We start from the raw sequence: 20,372 nt of genomic DNA on the forward strand, positions 1-20,372 counted from the left end.
CAAAGTCACAGAGTACCCCCCACAGAACACTAAAACCACCTCCCAGAATGACCAGGGTAACTAGTGACTGCAATGTGTGTGTGTCCTGCTGCTGAACCTGCCCCCGCCTCTGTACCCTGGTAAAGGTGACTGTTCTGTCCAATTACCAACCCCCTTTCCCCCCTTCAGACAGACTCTCCTCTAAAGAACATGATGGAAACAGTAATTAACAGAAACATATTTTTTATTAGCAACTACACATGAAACTGGGGGGTGAAACTTGGACGGGGGCTTGGGTGAGGCGGGCAGGAAAGGACTTTTCAAATTTTGGGGAATGACAGCCTTCTGGTGCTTGAGCAGTCTGCAGGGGTGGAGTGAGAGTTTTCACGGACTCTGCCGCCCCTCCTTCTTTGGACTTTGGGCGAGGGGGGTATGGGACTTGGTGGCGGGGGAGTGCGGTTACTGATAGACTGCAGCGGGGCTCTGTCCTCCTGCCTCCGGTCCTGCAGAACATCCACAAGGCGCCGGAGCGTGTCCGTTTGCTCCCTCATTAGTCCAAGCAGCGTTTGAGTCGCCTGCTGGTCTTCCTGCCGCCACCTCTCCTCCCGTTCCATGTGTGAACGGTGCATTTGGGACAAGTTCTCCCTCCACTGGGTCTGCTGTGCTGCCTGGGCTCGGGAGCAGGCCATAAGTTCTGAGAACATGTCCTCCCGTGTCCTCTTCTTCCTACGCCTAATCTGCGCTAGCCTCTGGGAGTGTGATGCCAGGCTGGGTTGGGAGACAGTCGCAGCTGTTGGAATGGGAAAAAGGGAGTGAATTCCTCAGAAAGATAAATTTAGTTGTGAACAAAGAACATAGTCTTTCTCTGTGAACAAGACCATGCACAGCACCTATCACATGCGCACTCAGGACAAGGTCGAATTTTCGGCCTTCGCATTCAGTGCCTGGGGTCTTGCAGTGCAGATCAGAGAAGCGGGGCAGGACAGTGTATCAGGCCGACATGGTATGCCGTAGACTTGTGGCTGCTTAAAACTTTAATAGTTGCACTGGCCTCCTTTCACATTGAAAGCAATGCCAGTCCCTGCTGCCAGCAATCTGGCAAGCATGAGCTCTGCCCCTGTCCCACCCCCTCGCGGCTGTCCCAGGGAAAGATCCCTGTATGCTGCCCCTCTCCCGCCTCCACCGCGTGGCTGTAAACCGCCGGTTACAGTTCTGTAAAGGAACGGGCAAGTAGTCCCAATACTAACATTCCCCTACCTAATTCAAAGCAGGTCACCATGAGCGACATCACCCTGATGAGGATCTCAGACACGGAAAAACAAAGAATGCTTCGGGAAAGCCTGCAAAGACCAAGGCCGTATGCCGCCATGCTCTGCAGGGCAATGATCCCGGAGTACTTGCTTGTCTCCTGGCGCGGAAATGTCTGCTATTACGGAGGACCCAATAAGGCCGCTCTCCCCAGGAACCTGATGCAAAGGCTTTCCAATTACCTCCAGGAGAGCTTCGTGGAGATGTCCATTGAGGATTTCAGCTCTATCCCCGGACATATAGACCGCATTTTACTGTAGCTGCACTGGCAGGGACTAAACAGTAGAGCGGCTTGGGCAGAACAATCATGCAAAACCGGACATTGTTAGATTTTTTTTCAATAGTTGCACTGCCCAGAACTGAAACGTTAAGCGCCTAGGGCACACTAATCATGAGAAACCCATTGTTGTTATTGTTAATATTCCTGTTCTGTTAAAAATAAATGTTTAGATATTTAAAACACTTACTGGATGATCCTTCCCCTGATTCTGTGTCCGGGTTAACGGCTAGGGACGGTTGGTAGGGGATCTCTGTAAGGGTGATGAAGAGATCCTGGCTGTCGGGGAAATCAGCGTTGTAAGCGCTGTCGACTGCCTCGTCCTCCTCATCTCCTTCCTCATCTTCCCCGTCCGCTAACATGTCCGAGGAACCGGCCGTTGACAATATCCCATCCTCAGAGTCCACGGTCAGTGGTGGGGTAGTGGTGGCGGCCGCACCTAGGATGGAATGCAGTGCCTCGTAGAAACGGGATGTCTGTGGCTGGGATCTGGAGCGTCCGTTTGCCGCTTTGGTCTTCTGGTAGCCTTGTCTCAGCTCCTTGATTTTCACGCGGCACTGAGTTGCATCCCGGCTGTATCCTCTCTCTGCCATGGCTTTAGAGATCTTCTCGTAGATCTTTGCATTCCATCTTTTGGAGTGCAGCTCAGAAAGCACGGACTCATCGCCCCACACAGCGATCAGATCCAAGACTTCCCGATCAGTCCATGCTGGGGCCCTCTTTCTATTCTGAGATTGCACGGCCATCTCTGCTGGAGAGCTCTGCATCGTTGCCAGTGCTGCTGAGCTCGCCACGATGTCCAAACAGGAAATGAGATTCAAACTGCCCAGACAGGAAAAGGAATTCAAATTTTCCCGGGGCTTTTCCTGTGTGGCTGGTCAGAGCATCCGAGCTCGGACTGCTGTCCAGAGCGTCAACAGAGTGGTGCACTGTGGGATAGCTCCCGGAGCTATTAGCGTCGATTTCCATCCACACCTAGCCTAATTCGACATGGCCATGTCGAATTTAGCGCTACTCCCCTCGTTGGGGAGGAGTACAGAAGTCGAATTTAAGAGACCTCTATGTCGAACTAAATAGCTTCGTGGTGTGGACGGGTGCAGGGTTAATTCGATGTAACGGCGCTAAATTCGACATAAACGCCTAGTGTAGACCAGGCCTTAGTCATCTAGTTCTTCTAAAGCTGATATATGCAGACTGATTTTGGCAGCTTTTCAGGCGTAGGCTTGCATTTTTCTTCAACAATATGAATAAGTGAATAATTGATTTTTCAGTTTAGTGGACAAACTGAAAAACAAAATGGTTTATTTTGAACATCATTGAATTTTTCCAGTGTTTTGTTTCAGTGACGCACCAAGAAAGAACACTTTTTAAGTGACTACCACATTAAGCAGCAGCACATACTCATCTTAGGTCCAATAATTTACTTGGGTGCTTTGATATGCTGATAGTGGTTCTCATCTATACCGAGTTATGACAACTTGTCTTATTTTTGATCTTATTGTTGAAACTTCTGCTGAAAAACCCAACAAAGATTAGGGATGGATTGTGGCTAGCCCTGCGTAGGTGTGCAAGTAGAGAGAATGTGAGGAGAAGACTCAGGGTACATCTACAATGAAAAAAAAAAACCACCGCAGAGAGTTTCAGAGTCTGGGTCAAGTGAGTTGGGTTTGTGGGGCTAACTCTATGGGGCTAAAAATAGCAGTGTAGATGTTCCCTCTTGGGCTGGAGCATGGGCCTGAAACCCAGTGGGGGGGGGGGGGGGGGAAGAGGGTATCTCAGAGCCTAGGCTCCAGTCTGAGCCTAAAACATCTATGCTGCTATTTTTATCCCCATAGCACGAGCACTGAGAGCCTGAGTCAGTGGACCTGGGCTCTGAGACTTGCTGACAATTTTTTTTTTTTTGTAATGTAGACGTACCCGCAAAGCCTTCTGCCCCCATGTGTTTGAGCAAAGGGTGCCCGCAGACTCAGTCCCTTTACTCCCCAATATGCAAGGGCTGGAAGTATCTAGAGCAGGGGTCGGCAACGTTTGGCACGCGGCTCGCCAGGGTAAGCACCCTGGCGGGCCGGGCCAGTTTATTTACCTGCTGACGTGGCAGGTTCGGCCGATCGCGGCCCCCACTCGCCGCGGTTCGCCGTCCTGGGCCAACGGGGGCGGCGAGAAGCGGCGCGGGCGAGGGATGTGCTGGCCGCGGCTTCCCGCCGCCCCCATTGGCCCGGGACAGCGAACCGCGGCCAGTGGGGGCCGCGATCGGCTGAACCTGCCGCATCAGCAGGTAAATAAACTGGCCTGGCCCGCCAGGGTGCTTACCCTAGCGAGCTGCGTGCCAAACGTTGCCGACCCCTGATCTAGAGTGTTAACACTGGTGCTAGACATTCTGCAGTGTACACAGCGCACAAGCCAATGGACGAGGACAAGGTGAAAGCACCCTATAAAAAGATGCCACAGCTCTTACTCTGGCTAACCGCTGGCTGAAAAACAAACTAACTTGTTAAATTACGTTTTTCCCCAACATCATTTTCATTTTGAAGGATTCAAAAAACTGACCCTTTTTTGGCCTTTCATTTTTTTTCAACTCTTATGAATATAACAAAAGATTACCAATGTTTTGTTTAACAAAATCCTAGCATTCAGTAATTAAAAAGTGTCAATAACATTGTTTCAATTAAAATTTGAACAATTTTCACAAGACACTTCATTTTCTAAAAAGGCCATTTGACAAAAACATTTTTTGTCAAACATTTTGACCATACCCACTGCCCCCATCCTCCATAAAGCATCTGTCTGTAATAAGCCAGAATAAAGCCCTAAATATTCCTCTTACTATGAGAATTACAACCAAATAATCTTTTGCAAATCACTCGAAGAAAATAAATCCCCCAATGATCACAGGGAATTAAGGAAAAACAATAACCTTGCTTTGATATATGGATTTTTAAATTGAATACAAGAACATAACTTTTCAGCAAGGTTGTGCTCATTTTAGTTTTTGAATTAATGACAGGTAATATTTATTTTTTATTTAGTGAATTTCCTTCTTTATTAGTTATTTCTGATTGCTGGTTGTATTTATACAGAAACTGATTCCACCAAGTTTTGCATGGGCCCATATACCACTAAATCAGAACCGAGTTTCTTTATTAAAGTTACAAATCTCTTTCAAAGTCCTACCACCTAACAGAAACAGAGGGCCAGATGTATGTTTTAAATGTAGACATGCAAATATGGGTAAAAACCATATGCAATTACAGGCCTTCTTTGAATTTGCATTTACCACAACTATGGATATAAATCTGGGAATTGTGTGAGATATTTAATACTTCTTGCATACAATAGTATATGTTCTTTCCGGACATAATTTGAAAACAAGCATCTCAGGACAAGCATCTTGTTCCAAGCTATGTTCAGTGAAATAACAAAGACACTTATGTCAGCTGACTCATCAATATCTCACATGTAACCCACTGCATTATTCTAACGATTAACAAACTTCTGAGTCAGCTCAAAACTTAAATTTTTCAAACAGCTCATGCTTATGGCACAATAAGCACTTCTAATTAACAAAGTAATTAGTCTTTCACCTCCCCCTTTAGCACTTTATTAGTCACTCTGGAAATAGGTCCATTTATTTTTCTGGTCAATATCCAGAAGATCGAGGGAGGTCCCTTAAAGACTTTGGGGCATGGCAACTCCTCTGAAATGTTATGTTGAGTCTGTTGTACTCGGCCTTTATGTTGATGGCCCATGTTACATTTGTTAATGAGTAATTTGCTCTTTAAAAAAAAAGTTATTCCTCCTCTGTAATTTCCAGGTAGCCCTGTTTGACTTACACATCTTTCTCCAGTGCATACTGGTGATTAGTTTTGTCTAAAATCAGTGAAAAATCAAAGTATTATATGGTCCATAGGTCCACAATATAAATATTAAAATAGCTACCATTTTGCTCCTATAGTGCTTTCATTTAAATGGTATAACTATAAATAGTGGTATCTTAATGTGTAGGTCTCAAGACGCTTTACATTTTACAGATGGAGCAACTGAGGCACAGGGTGGTCATCTGACTTCCCCAAGGTCCCCATCAGTGTGAAGTACAGTTGGGAACAGAATCCAGATTTACTGAATGCCAGCTCTGTATTGAGAGAAAACATTCTGCAGCCTCAATGGATGTGTTACAGACATGTACCTCTACCTTACTCATTAAATTGCATGAAAATCTGACTTACAGGACCACATACAAGCATAGCTTGTTTCTCAGACAAGAATCTTAGAATACACAGGGACTATTTTTTCTTCTCATAATAAACTAGAACTGTGGTTCTCAACCTTTTCCATAACAGGGCCATTCCGAGACTCCCCTCCCACTTAGCAATATGGATGGGCTGAGCAATTGCAACCCCCAGGTTGAGATCTGATGGACTAGAACTAAAATTATACAATGCAGCTATCTGGGCAGTTACTCAGTTCAAGAGAGAAGCCAAAGTTTCAGTGGGAATGGAGAGTGAACTCTCCACTTGCTTCTAGGGCAATGCAGTTAACAAGGAAATCCAATGCTGTTCTTGAATGTACATGAAGGAGAATCACAGGTTAATGTGCTGCCTAGCATAACCTTGGTAAATGGTGTGCAATTCTGGAGATTGTAGTTTAGAAAGGATATAGAAAATCTAGAGGACAATGAAACTGATAGAAGACTAGATGGTTAAGAAACACAGGGAGTTATTGAAGAAGCTATTTTTATGTAGTCTAAAAAGAATTCAGGGGTGGCATTTGCACAGCCAATAAATATCTTTAATTTAACAATATCAGTGAAGAAAGAGTTACTCAGTCTCAGATGATGGCAGAACAAGGTACTACAGCATGCAGCTAAAGAAGGAAAAAGCTTAGGATAGATATTAAGAAAAAGTGGCTTCTGCAATTAGTCAAAATAGACTCCCAAGTCAGGTGGACAAAGAACGGTTGCAAAAGATTCAAGACCACAACCTCCGCCATTGGCTCCATATAGAGGTACAAGGATCTGCCGATCTCATTGTCTTCCTTCAAATCCCTCTTTAAAACAAGGACTTATAGAGACAAGCTATTTGTTAACTAATTGTCACTACAGCTATTTTCATTATGGTAGCACTTGGGACCCTATTTTGCTAGGCACTGCACAAAACATAAAGACACAGTCACTGCTCAAAGGAGCTTACAAACTAAGTATAAATCAAGACACAACAGGTGGATGCAGACAGATAGAGGATTATAAGGAAATAATGAGTCAATGCTGTAAGCATGAGAAAGCAGCAATCACAGTAGGCCAGCTCCCTTGTTACTGTGGAGTATTTTACAGGCATCACAACAGAGGAGAGTTTCTAGAGATGGTCGCTTCAAGATAGAGATGAAACAATGTTGCCAGGGAAGTTTACCCTGTCATTGCTTATGCTATACACATTTGTCCTTCCTGGGGATAAACAGGAATACAGTTTCTAGTGCTATACGTATGATATTATTTATAGGCAGTAAATTGACTTTTAGAAGTTTCCAATTCGGCAGTATGATGATCTGTCAACCTGTGGTGATACTCGAGCCTATGAACTGATGGCTCTGAGCTGGTCAGTGAATCAAAGAACAATGTGACTGTGGCACATCCTGGGCTACATACTGCCTTTGACAGATGGTGGAACACACAAGCTAAATTTGATGTCATTGGGATACACACATGAATCAAAGGTGGTACCATGGCCCACAGTGTGTTCTTGCTGCAGTGCTGGGAATAATATCAGTTAAAACTGTGTTACACAGTTTCACAATATCATTCACTACAGATGGGTTTACTAAAAACCAGGGAACAAAGATAAAGCCAAAACATGGGAGGAGAACATGGCACAAAGCCAACAAAACAAGATTTACATCTAGAGAAATAGCAAATACATTTTAAGTTAAATAGGAGTTGGAAAGGGATGTAGTTACACCTTGTAGTAATAAAACATGTCATCAGAATTATTAAGTTTGAGTGTTCAAACCAGAAGCTACTAACCCCATAAAGAGGTCAGGAAGATCAATGCACTACATGTCCCAAGTAACTGAAATGGCTGCAATTTAAAAATTACCAGTTTTGTCTATTTAGTTTGCATTAGTGCTGCCTAAGAATAAGAATTCAACACACAAAGTGAGAAAGGCAAAGCTGTGCTTGGGGAAAGAGAATAATCAAGGAAGAAAAACTGGAAATCTGACTGTAAGATTTTCAAAAGCATTGAAACCTCTGCAGTTAAGAGCTCTGATTTCCATAGGTTTGATAGAAGGAAGAGACATACAATGATGAATTGGCACAAAGGATGAGAAGTGGTAAGGCAGTTTCACATTTCTAGAAGATGGAGCAAACCAACATAGCTCATGCCAATGAGCTCAGATGGAAATAATATCTTGTTAGCTGGGCATTGGGTATGAAAGAGCTATAGATTCCTGATTTTATTTGGGGGGGTGGGGTGGAAAAGCAGCAGCAGGTGATTTGCAAGCTAGAATGGAGGCAAAATAGCAACTGGCTGTATGAGAAGGAAAACAGTAAAATTGCTTTGACTAGCAGATTTGAAGCCATAGGATGTGTGTGTACACACACACACACACACACACACACACACACACACACACACACACACGTACTGAAAAGGCAGTTTTGGTGCAGTAACACTGTAAATTAACAGAAAATTATTGTTTTAATAGAAAGGTTTAACAGCAGCGGAATTATGAGATAGATTGAAGTATAATCACTACTGTAGCTCTACATGCATCATTTTGTAAGCAAGTACTAATGAGTTGCTGCTATACTTAACTGAATCAGTATAGACTCATACAGTAGAAGCAGAACCCGATCCCTCTAAGAAACTCGAGAGTAAAAAGGCTGGACTTGCTTTCCTGAAAGAGTGCTGAATGCCTCAGTGTTAAACAAAACACAAAATAAATGGTACGGACAGGGCCGGCTCTGGCTTTTTGGCCGCCCCAAGCAAAAACAAAACAAAACAAAACAAACAAACAAACAAAACAAAAAACAGGGCGGCCAGAATGGCAAAGCAAAAAAAAAAAAAAACCTGCGGCGCGGTGCAGGGGGACCGGCTGGGGGCGGGGGAGGGAGCGGGCGGGAGAGAGAGAGAAGGGGGCGGCCAGGGCTACAGCAGGGGCGCTGCCACGCGGCCCCTCCCGCTGCGCCGCCTCCTGCCGCCTGCCGCGAGGGCTCCGCTCCGGTCGGCGGGGAGGGAAGGAAGAGGAGTGCCCTGCAGGGCGCTCTGGTTCTCTGCGCCACCGCCCCCTACAGGGCGGCCGGAGCAGGGGAAAAAAAAAAAAAGCGGCCGTGCCGCCCTAGGATTGGGTAGAATGCCGCCTCGAACAATCTGCCACCCCAAGCACCAGCTTGCTCAGCTGGTGCCTGGAGCTGGCCCTGGGTACGGATAATTCAAATGGAGTTCCCAAAATGTAGTCTGTGACTCTGCAGTTAATCCACAAAGTCAGACCCCTCCTTATATCTTTGGCATAGCTGAAACGGAGAGAAAAGTCATTAAACACCAGAAGCGACTGTCGAAAGCTAATCTGGAGAGACTTCTCAAGTGCTAACAAATGCTACCAGGACTGGGAAATCAGGAAATGATGTGCAACACATAGAATTCCCCTCCATTCACTGATCAGCAAGCAACAGCCAAGGCTGGGTATAAACCAACCAATCCTTGGCAGTTTCTGCATTAGACTGTCTAATGAAGTCTAGCAGCCAGAGAATTATGAGAGAGATAAAATACTGAAAGTTGAGAACACTGGGAGAAATCCAGTGATTTCTTTAAAGGAACCCAGCAGTGATTAAAAGTTAGAACAACAAATAGCTAAATAATAGAATATAATTCATAAGTGCATATCCACACACCCCAGTTACCCATACAGAACACCTATCTATGTAAAAAGAATGTCAAGGTTGAACATATGAGCAATCAAAAATTAGGAAATGCCAAAATTAAGGTTGCCTGCACAACCTTAGCTCTTCCCCCAGATTTGTATACTTTACAATATTGTATTTTAATCATGAGTACACCATATCACAATGAGGACAAAATGTACAAAGAGTTAAGATTGTACAGGCGACCCTAATTCTGGCGTTTCCTGACATGAGTGCTTCACTTATCTTAATGTAGTTTTTTTCTGGACAGTTAAGGAGCCTCCATTACAACTGAGTTATTAACTACACCTCTACCCCAATGATAACACGACCCGATATAACACAAATTCGGATATAACGCGGTAAAGTAGTGCTCGGGGGGGGGCGGGGCTGCACGCTCCGGCGGATCAAAGCAAGTTCGATATAACGCGGTTTCACCTATAACACGGTAAGATTTTTTGGCTCCCGAGGACAGCGTTATATTGGGGTAGAGGTGTATGTATATACATGTGTGTACACACACACACACACACACACACACACACACACACAAACCACTTACACTGACATTTCCAGCATACTTAGATGCATTGTCAAATATTATTTTCTAAGATACTTGTCACTGGTGCATCTCAATTACAGTCAGTGTTTCATTGATAATTTCCTGAAGGAAGTCCAGGCTGCTGCTGAAGCTAGAGACACAGGAGACGCATGAGAAAGGAGAACTTCATAACTATTGTAAGATACGTGGCTTTATTTTTTACAAAAGCCACCTAATTTAACTTTAAAACACTTAGATTACCTCACCCCACTCTGGCATTCCATAAAAACCTTGAGGTCCAGCAGAGCTGCTGGGATGTAATAATCACAATAAGAGTTTTAGACTATGTTTCTTATGGACTGAATTGATGTATTTCCCCCATAAGCAGGGAGCGAACCATATCAATTCGCCAAGAATGATACATTGTAGAGCAAAATAATCATCAAAAACAACAAAAATTAAAATCTCCATCAGATAGCACAGTTTGCATCTCTTTGGCAACACTTTGCACTGAATAAAAAATGGCTGCCCATCACGGTAGAGTCCTAAAAAATATAGAGGTTTAGTACATGGAAAATAAAGGTAGGACAGTTACGTAGCTAAATAGACCAGTGTTTTTTAATTCTCATTTCAAAGTTATTTTACAATAAAGTTTCCATATTTTACCATTGGTTAAGTTCTCAAATGGGTGGTTTGTCAGTGTTTATACTTCAATTAACTCCCCCCCCCCAAGAAATAAGTGAACTTTTACCTTACAAAGTTTTAGAGTCTCCTGACTTTATTATATAGTGAAATACTGTGCTGCATTCCATGTGCATCAAATTATTGTGTGTCAAACTGCCATGATAGCAGGTTCCTACATGAATGAACACTATTTTTCACCTAAAAACCCAAAACTTTTTATTCATTTACTCCCCTTTGTTCCCAATGGCAGAGACCAGAAGGAGATTTTTTTTATTGTGAATTGTAGTTTTCCTTTCACCTGTTGAAGCAGGTTCAGAAAAAAGAAGGTCCAGATAGAAAAATGAAGTTCAAGAAAAACAAGATGCAGAAGTACCTAAGAAACCCAAAACATTACAAGACGCATTAGCCAGCAAGAGAATGTCAGCAGGTACATCAAAGTTTATTTCTACACCCTACTAACTAAACAACTATGGAGGTGAGGGGGACAGACTATAGCAAGCAATCATCATAAACATAATTCTATAATAAAAGCAACTGAGAACCAGATTACACTCTGCACTAGGTCATCTAAGCAGCTACCACAGATCACCACCACCCTCAACCTCAGAGAAGATTTATTGTAATAATACCTTGCACTTTTACAGCACTTTTCATTTCAGATGCTCAAAGAGCTTTATGAACATTAATTAAGCTTCTTAACTTCCATTTGAAGTAAACAGCATTGCGCTGATTTAACAGACAGGGAAACTGATGTAGTGGGACAGAACCAGAGTAGAGCTAAGTGAACAACTGATTTTTTGGTTGGTGACTGAACAGAATAATTCACTTAGTTTCTAACTGAATTTTTTCAGTTTGTTTCACCAAAATGAAAAACCAGAAAGATTTCATTGGTTCAGTTTGAAATGACTTTTTCTAAAGGAAATGTCGCTTTGAGATGACATTTTTGAAAATGGTTATATCTAAACAAGATGTTGAAATGGTTCATTTAGAAAACGTTGATATGAATTGGTTTGGACTTCTTTGATTTTTTTTGTCTTTTTTATTCAGTCAAAACTATTCACTGAATTCGACCTGAATTTCTTAAATAGCTTCAGTCACTCTGAAACTGCAGTTTTTGGCAAATTTACGATTCCTCCCAAACTTTTGTGCAGCTCTAACCCCAGAGTCCTGTCTCCATGTGCTGCTCAGACCACTATCAGCACTAGACGGTACTTTGATATTATGGTGATTGGTACCTTAGAAAGAACCTAAGATAGCCTTCTTTGTATGAATGTGGTAAACCTAAGTTCATCCCCAGTTTCTTGCAAGGGCCCACTTGGGTTCTCAGTCTGCTAGGGTAACAAAAAGTGGAGGCATTGTTCCTTTTTTCACATCGAGGGGTGGGCTTACAATAGACTAACAAAGCTGGAAAAGTGGGCTGTTGGGGAGGGTACGTGGTCAGAGCAGTTGGGGGATGGGCTGATTCAGTGCATCAATGACAGTGGTAGGCAACCTGCAGGGTAATCCGCTGGCGGACCGCCAGACAATTTGTTTACATTTGCATGGCCACCCGCAGCTCCCAGTGGCCGCGGTTCGCTGTTCCCGGCCAATGGGACTTGCGGGAAGTGGCGTCAGCAGCTCCCATTGGCAAACTGCCACCACTGGGAGCTGTGGGCGGCCGTGCAAATGTAAACAAACCATCTGGCGGTCCGCCAGAGGATTACCCTCATGGACCGCGTGCCCACCACTAATCTATGATATAGCCTCTTCCAGCAGGCCGCTGTGCAGCCTCAGACACTGCTGTCCCTGGGCAGAATCCCCAGAAGGAGGGCAACAGCGGAAACTGCACTTGCCCAATCCAGCGCAGGAAGGTTTCCCATGGTGCAGTTTGCACAAACCAGCACTAGCTCAGAGTCTGTTAGGTGTGCTACAAATGGTTCCCCCATGTCTCACTTTATTTCTCCTCCTCAGTGTTTTTTTTTTTTTTTTTTTTTTTTAAAGCTCCAGTTCACTGGATTACACTTCCTTTCTTCCCTCTTCTCCCTTTGGTCTCTCTAAAGCTCTTTGAAATAACACATGCAAAAGTGGGGTTTGGAGTTCAGTTTAGGCTCCCATTTCCTTTCTTGTAGCTCTTATCTTTATGCATTCTGAGTTGCATGCATAAAAATTCCCCACACATCAAGTCGAGAACAGACATTCTCTGATGATCCCCAGTCCCACCTGAAGCTTGTGTCTAACCAACAACCCCAGAAAAAATAAATTGAGTTCGGAAGGACTGCAGGAGCCAACAATCTGATTATGAATTGTGACATCCCCATGGTTCCTCTGTATCCCAACTGTGGGGATGTTTGAATTTGCAGGAAGGGCCATGGCATAATTCCTGCTCATGGTTTTTGTTTTAGACTCTTTCCAACACAAAAAAAGGCACATCCATATGCTTTCTGAAGAGCAAGTCGTCCTTGTCCACGGATCATAAGATCTGAGGGAATTTGCTAGTTGGCAATAGGAGTGAAAAAGATTTTTGCATTTCTGCACATAATGCAGGCATAGAGCAGAATACACTGCAATATGTCATATGGGGGACAGCAAGGTATGTATCACCACACTGGAAACCAGACCTGTAACTGCTGATTCCTACTGCCTTCTTTGGAAATTACTTTATAGTTGTTGCAAAAAGGAATTTAGTAACAGTCATACCTAAACAGACTCTCTAATCTAGCATTCTGTCTCCTGCAATGGCTAATGCCAGATGCTTCAAAGGAAGGATTAAGCCCCCTATAATATATCTAATAATACAACTGATTAAAGATTTGCAACCTGAAATCTAAGAATTGATGATGAAGGTCAGCAAATCTGGCAGAGTTCCTTAACTGGGGATACACACAAGCCAGATGCCACAGGGTCAATGACCAAAATTCTTCAGATTTCACTAGGAGGTTCAGGTTATACAGAACTCAAATATGCAGGGGTACGCCCACATCCCCTCACCTCCCAGAGTTCCTACACTGTCCTCTACTACCCCGCTTTACGTCCACGTACTGGAATCCTACCAACTCTTGCCTCTGCTGCCTCTGGGATGTGGTCAAGGGGCTTGGTAATCCCTTGATGAGATAAAGTGGCAGAGAAGTTTTCTAGTGCTCTCTGGAGACCCTTAGGATCTGGTACCAGGGCCAACAGAGATGGCAGGAATGGTGGCCGATATCTAGTAATGGTAAGATTGGTTGGGTCCCAGGTTTGGTGGAGCAGGTCACTGAGTGGGGGAGCAGGCTGGGAATGAAGACCGTACAAACTGCAACAGTACTGGTCTGCAACAGTTCATGGACCTAGGCCCAGACCCAAATGACTCCTGATTTCTGGTGACTTCACAGTTCCAAATGAACTTTTGGACAGCCCTAGTGAATGGTCATATTGTTGCCCTATTCTAGTGTAACAGGATGTGCTATTCCTAGTCACATACTTCAGGTGTCTAATTCTTTTCAGGGTTCTACTAAATTATTTGTCTCAACAACATCATGAAACAATTGACTTCCACCGGTTGATTATACATTATTTACAGATTGCTGAATCATGCACCAGGGTAGAGTAGTTGCTATCCTTTTACACTGAGACAGTTTTAGAGAGCAAAACCCACAACCCATTCAACTGAGAAGAAATCTGTCACCAGTGTAGTTTTCTCCTGTGAAATAACTGAGAACAGCCAAGAAGACAGCCCTACCAGACAGAAACACACATATTGTGGGGCTCACAACAAATTTTGCTGCATTAAAAGTTAAATCTCTGACTCGCAATATTCAAGTGGTACCTTTAAACAGTACTTAGTTTTCAGGATTTTAAACCCTGATGGTGGTATTATTTAATCAATGTTGATAGCTGTCCAAAAACACACATGATATTTGATCTGGATCTCTTTATTCAGAAGAAATAAAATTTATCAGCACTACAAGGATATCCAAATGATTGATGGATGGAACAAAGCAAGAAGAGTTAGAGCCAAACTCATAAAGCAGTTCTAGAATAGCCGGCACTTGCTCTTATGAGGAGAGTTCTTGGTCCTTTGACAACCAAGGATTACCATAAAATTCACAAAATGTTTTCTTGAATGCCATTTAATGTGAATCATTAATTATGACTACATCCCCACCACTTGCTAGGAAACTAATAATTGACTCTTACCTCATTCTTTTTGAATTTGGTTGTCTCCTGCAAGCAAGTTTTTACCAACATGAAACTGTGAAATTATGAATGAGGTGGAAGCATGGGAGAGGCTGCCCAACAGGAAACAGTGAAACCTGTAACGTGAAATTCTGTGAAATGAACATCATGCATTTGGCACAGCTCTGATCACGCAAGGGGTTGCTCTTTACAGGGAAGTTTACTGGGTTCAGGTTATGTGGATCTCACACCCCTTCTGTTTCAGGTTGGAAGGAATGCAGAATCCCAAAGCCAATTGCCGATAAAACTGTTGCCTTCCCCCTGGTTTAGGGTTTTGTTAAGAGAGTTTTATGCAGGTCTAAGTCTTTCTCAGATTTCCAATTGGATTCTTAGGCTGCAATCCCGTAACAAAGCTCAGCATGGGTAGACCTCTGCACTTGTGCCAAATGCCATTGGACCCACCTGCACGACATTCATTGCAGGATCCAGACCTTACTTATGAAATATAACTAGGAAACAGAAGCTGAGAGTCAAGATACTGAGCATTATGTATATTGAAGTGCAGGAAATTCTAAGAAGTGTCTTATACTTATTGAACTGCCAATCACACAGTAGTTACTATTCCATAAATCCAGCTTTTCATATTACCCTAATGAAGAATTGGTATCCAATCACTTCTTGTGAAAAAGCAACACGAATGAGTAGTTTCTAAATAAGCATGTTTTACCTGCAGGAGTTGGCATAATACAAATTCTAAAAGGAAATAACAGCATGAGCAATTTTAGGCAATTGGGAGCCAGTTTGCTTAAATAGTGCAGTGTCTAATTTTAGGGCTATTACACACATGAAACCGCACGTGGAATCACTTGCCTCTAGATAAACAAAAGCAGTGATCATCTACACTGAATGTAAAGGCAAGCTAGAAATATTTATGCTGCAACCCCATGACCAGGGCTCCAACATGTTATGGGAATACAAATCATAATAATAATGTACCACACTTACCCACTGTTACCTAACAGGTCAAATAAAAAGTTTCATGTTGAACTTAAAGATTTCCAAGGGCCTGATGTCTGCAATACTTACTCATGTGACATCTGTACAACTACCTGCAAGTGTAAGTGTTACTCAGCATAAGTACGGGATCAAAGAATTCAGACCCCAAAGGGAGGGAAAGCTCCTATAACTTGTGAACGGTAACTGTACATTTCTCAGACTCCTGCAGAATCCTAAGTGGACAATTCTGAAGTGTCAGGAAGGAAAAAAAAAAGCAACAGTCAAAGAAGAGGTTTATTTTATGGTGCGCCTATACTTTGTCAGATAGTCCATTAGTACTGTGAGATGTTCTAACTAGGGTGCTCACTGCAAAGATTTATGAGGCACAACAATGCCACGTTCTGCACCTGAATGGGCTGAATGATGCTGTTACACATTGGTTAGAAATCTGCATCCAGGACTGTGTTTAGTGAAAGCAATTCATTAAGGATTAATTGCTCACTAAAATACCAATATACTATAGGATACAGCTGGACTAGAGGAATGGCTCTGCTCTACAACAGGGCTACTTTTAACATTTATTACTTCCCTTTACCTTTGAACGGACATCTTTCTCCTTTGTCCCTTATTTGAATTTCCTGGGGAAACATTGCGGAGACTGGTCTGGGTAAGTAATCTATTTTAAAAGTGGATTTACTGTCAGTAGCTCTGGAAAGAATGTATAGAAATGTCCTTGCCCTTAAACAGGTAGCAGTGCAACTGCCTCCACATTTCAATTTACATTTCTTCCCAACACATTTGATGAAGGTGAGTGTATCTTTTGAAATCGATAGTTACTGTTAGGTGCTTTTTTTTGGTGGGGGAGGTGGGGAACAGATCTTATTGGAGTTCAATTCATGTAAGGGCAGACGAAAGCTGTTGTGTTTCACTCCTATGATAGGGAAAACGCAAACATGTATGTATTGACAATACATGCAACTTAAATCTTCTACTCTAATATTCTAAATAAAAAAAATCTTTTCTATAGGTCACAATTTATTTTTATATTTTGTTAACCATCAATGAAAACTTTCTACCCATCAGGTATCTTATAGCACAGTGATTTTTACAATGACTGGGTTAAAATTAATATGCTGCCTTTCCTCTCAACATCATTCAGTAAAAGATAAAACTTGTACTTAAGGAGAATACTAATTGATGTATTTCTTTCTTTAATTTCTCACTAAATATTCTGACAGTTTTACATAACCTATATTTCAAAGGAAACCTCTGTCAAGAAACTGCTGTCTTTGTTATGATTTCAGACAATTCTGCTCCTCTGTTAGGAAAACTTGGCAGCGTTAATCATCTATGCATGAGTGAACTCCTAGAGATCTGCCAGGGATTACTGGCTTCCCTCTTTTTTTTTTTTAATTTTTATTTGTTTCATACCAATGGTTGTTTTTTAATGAATTTCACCATTGGGGTGAGTGTCACTGTGTGGTTAGAAAACACTCTGCTATTGCCTAAATTTACTTAAATAATTCAAATACATATGCTTTGCCTGTTCCTATCAAATATCATAGAAAAAAATATTTCTTAACTAAATCTGACAGAGAGAGACTAGTCCCCTCAGGATAGTTCTTCAAATGAGAAACATTTTTTCTACTTAATTTATTTTGTCTCTGGTTTCTCTTATTAGTCTCTGAAGCATCTAGAATAAGAAATACTCACAAAAAAAGTTTCTTTTGTACTACATACATTCAAGCGGTTTTTATTTTCTTCAGGTCAAAAGAGTCACAGGAGTACTGTGTCTAGTGAACCATACCAAACTAATGAATTAATTATTAGTAGTGCTTCCATTACCCGAAAAGAGAGTTTTGTTCCCAAAGAGAGGGTAAAACAAAAATAATACTTAGATAAAAGAAAAGTAGCGTGTGTGGCAAAAATCACAACATAAAATTCCCCTTAGCTATGGTAACATTCCAAAAGCTAACACAAGCCCTTGAAATAAAGCACAAAGCCTAATTCTAGCACTAAAGACCATATGACTTACAAGGCATGAAGATGAGGATGAGAAATAAGTGCACTGAAAAGCTGATGCTTTATTTCCCTCAACCTGCTACTCACAGTGATTTTGTTGAAATACATTTAAATAAAGGTAAATAGGAGCTGGAAATCTTGGAGGTTCTTACCATATGACAAGTCAATTAGCCCGAGGTAGTGCAAAAGTTTCAGAGAAGAACACACCACCACCACAATCCCTAAAGTCTGGAGTCCCTCTGACTCTCCTTTATTCCACATCCTTTAAGGCACCACACAGATACCCACTGGTGTGCTAGCCAAACAACTGGCAGACATCTAATGCTGGGAAATCGTCTGTTTGAAGCTTTTCTTCCTGCTGCTCAGTAAGTATCTGGCTCATTTTCTCTCTTTGCGTGTGTGTGTGTGTCTCTCTCTCTCTCTGCGTTTCTCATCCTCTCCCCCTATTTCCATTTCTTTTCTCTCTCTCACATGCAAGCAATTTCTGCATTTAACAGTAATCTATGGTTTTATTTTCTCTTCCCACTCAGGCAATTCTCCCACAAGTTTACTCTGCCCCTGAACAACTTAGCATTATGTTGCCTACCTCAGCAACGTTACACATGATTTTTTTTTTAATCTGTGTAAACAATGATTTTCTGTTTTGTTTTGGGTTTTTTTGTAACCCTACCAATGTAGATGCTTTTTGCAAATGCTTCTGCTGTACTGCATGGAAAGTAAAGGCAAAGCTTGGGGGGGAAACATTTTAAGACATTCAGCAGGAAGAATTCCAAGTATCACAGTGACAGGTCAGGATATATTCAATGAGCCCCCACCACTCGTAAATCAGCATAGGAACCAGGACTTCAAAACACCACTACCACTTGAGCTAAAGGAACAACTCTATTTGCTGGTAGCTGTAGTAGGCTCTGATACTCTTTGGATTATCTATTAGAGAGGAACACAGTGCATTTAGCCATTCTGTAACATATGCACAGAAGTCTCAGTGGACCAAAATCTGGCCTGACATGGGCACCAATTGCAGGCAGGCAAACAAGACTAATAATGTTGCAGTTTGTTATAGCTTATTCTTGCAACATTTTACTGGTCTGGCTACTTTCCCCCCACTAATGAGTAAAGATGTCATGTATTTTTTCCATCGCCACCATGGGAGAATAAATTTTGTGCCCTGGCTGGTAATTTTCAGGACTATTGTTGCAGGGCTCCAATAACACTGAATGCTTTTCATCTTTAAAGCACTTTATAAACATCAAGTGAGTCTCACAACATATCTACGGATAGATTTTATTATCCCCATATTACAGGAGTAGAGACTCGAAGAATGAGTCAGGAGCAGAATTAGAACATTGGGTCACATATTTATGCTCAGGGAATTACCTCATACTTTTCTCTAATCTTATCCCTCACCACTGCTACCTTTGCTCATTCGTTGCTTCTCCAAAAATCCTCTTGTCCCTGTTTAAAAACAACACTTACAGGGACACAGCTGACATGTCAAGGGTCCAAAGCAGCATGTTCACGCCTAGCTAATAGAGCCTCACAGTGTTACTATGGTGCTTGACTGCAGGGCTTCTACCTTCTTTATGATTATTTGTATAGATAACAAGGTTACTTAATAACACTGGAAAAATTATAGAACTTAGCAAGACAGTATTTCTCCAGATGTAATAGTCTGGACCAATGAATATTCAGTAAGGCCAAAGGAGTTTTTAATTAAAGCACCTGACCAGAAACAGAACAAAGGGTATGTCTGTGCTGCAATCAGAGGTATGATTGCTGCATGTACAATCATACCTGAACTAACTTTAATTTACATAGCTCAGGTGCCAATATCAGTGAAGGTGTGGCGGAATGGACTTCTGTGCAGACTAGCCACCTGAGCAAATACCCAGGGTCCTTGTCAGGATTGTACAACCCATGCTTAAACTAGTGCTGCTGCATCTTCGCTGCTACTGGTACAGTACTCCTACTACCTCGTTTGGCTATGTCTACACATGGTGTTGTCACACCTCCGATTGCAGGGTAAACATACCCATTACCTGGTTTCATCTTTAAACACTATCTTTGTGACAAAAGAGACCTCTGATGCTAACTATGTTATAGAAGAGAAAAGGAGGTGGCTTTTCTCTCCATGAAGAATGGTCTGGGGGGTCAAAGCACTGACTTGTGTTTTGGGAATTCTGGGCCTATTCACAGCTCTGCTAAAGACTTTCTTCTTCTTCACATGAACTCTCTGGACTTCAGTTTTCCTTTGGTGCAACAGGAAAAATGTGCGCTACCAGAACCTCAAAGGGATGTTGGGAGGGTTGGTGTTTAAAGAACGTTGAGATCCTCCAAAAGAAGCCATCTCAAAAGTAATATCAAATATTACAGGTGGCCATGCTATTAGTTGTGAACAATTTATCTTTTCCCATATACAGATGGCCCATGAATAGATCAGGATTTTGCAAATTTATTAGTATTCGTAAGTGTTCAGTCAATAGTATTCATCTATCCAGGTTCTTACACAGTGCTCATCAGCATGATATACGAGCCATTCCTAT

General features: G+C 42.3%; 1 protein-coding gene across 2 annotated transcripts in view; it reads right to left on the bottom strand.

The window, feature by feature from the left end:
• KCNIP1 (potassium voltage-gated channel interacting protein 1) overlaps positions 1-19,859 on the bottom strand; it is a 117,643-nt gene extending 97,784 nt beyond the window's left edge. The window contains exons 1-2 of one of the 2 annotated variants that reach the window (XM_065409061.1): positions 19,839-19,859; positions 17,982-18,072 (exon numbers count right to left, since the gene is read on the bottom strand). In XM_065409061.1, coding sequence (XP_065265133.1) covers positions 17,982-18,072; positions 19,839-19,859 — 112 coding nt within the window. Of the gene's footprint in view, positions 1-17,981; positions 18,091-19,838 lie in introns of those variants that run through there. The other variant, XM_065409062.1, reaches the window with a different exon arrangement.
• Positions 19,860-20,372: the final 513 nt, after the last annotated feature.

Source organism: Emys orbicularis, chromosome 8 (assembly GCF_028017835.1).
Source record: "Emys orbicularis isolate rEmyOrb1 chromosome 8, rEmyOrb1.hap1, whole genome shotgun sequence".
In the NCBI taxonomy this organism is placed as follows: domain Eukaryota; kingdom Metazoa; phylum Chordata; order Testudines; family Emydidae; genus Emys; species Emys orbicularis.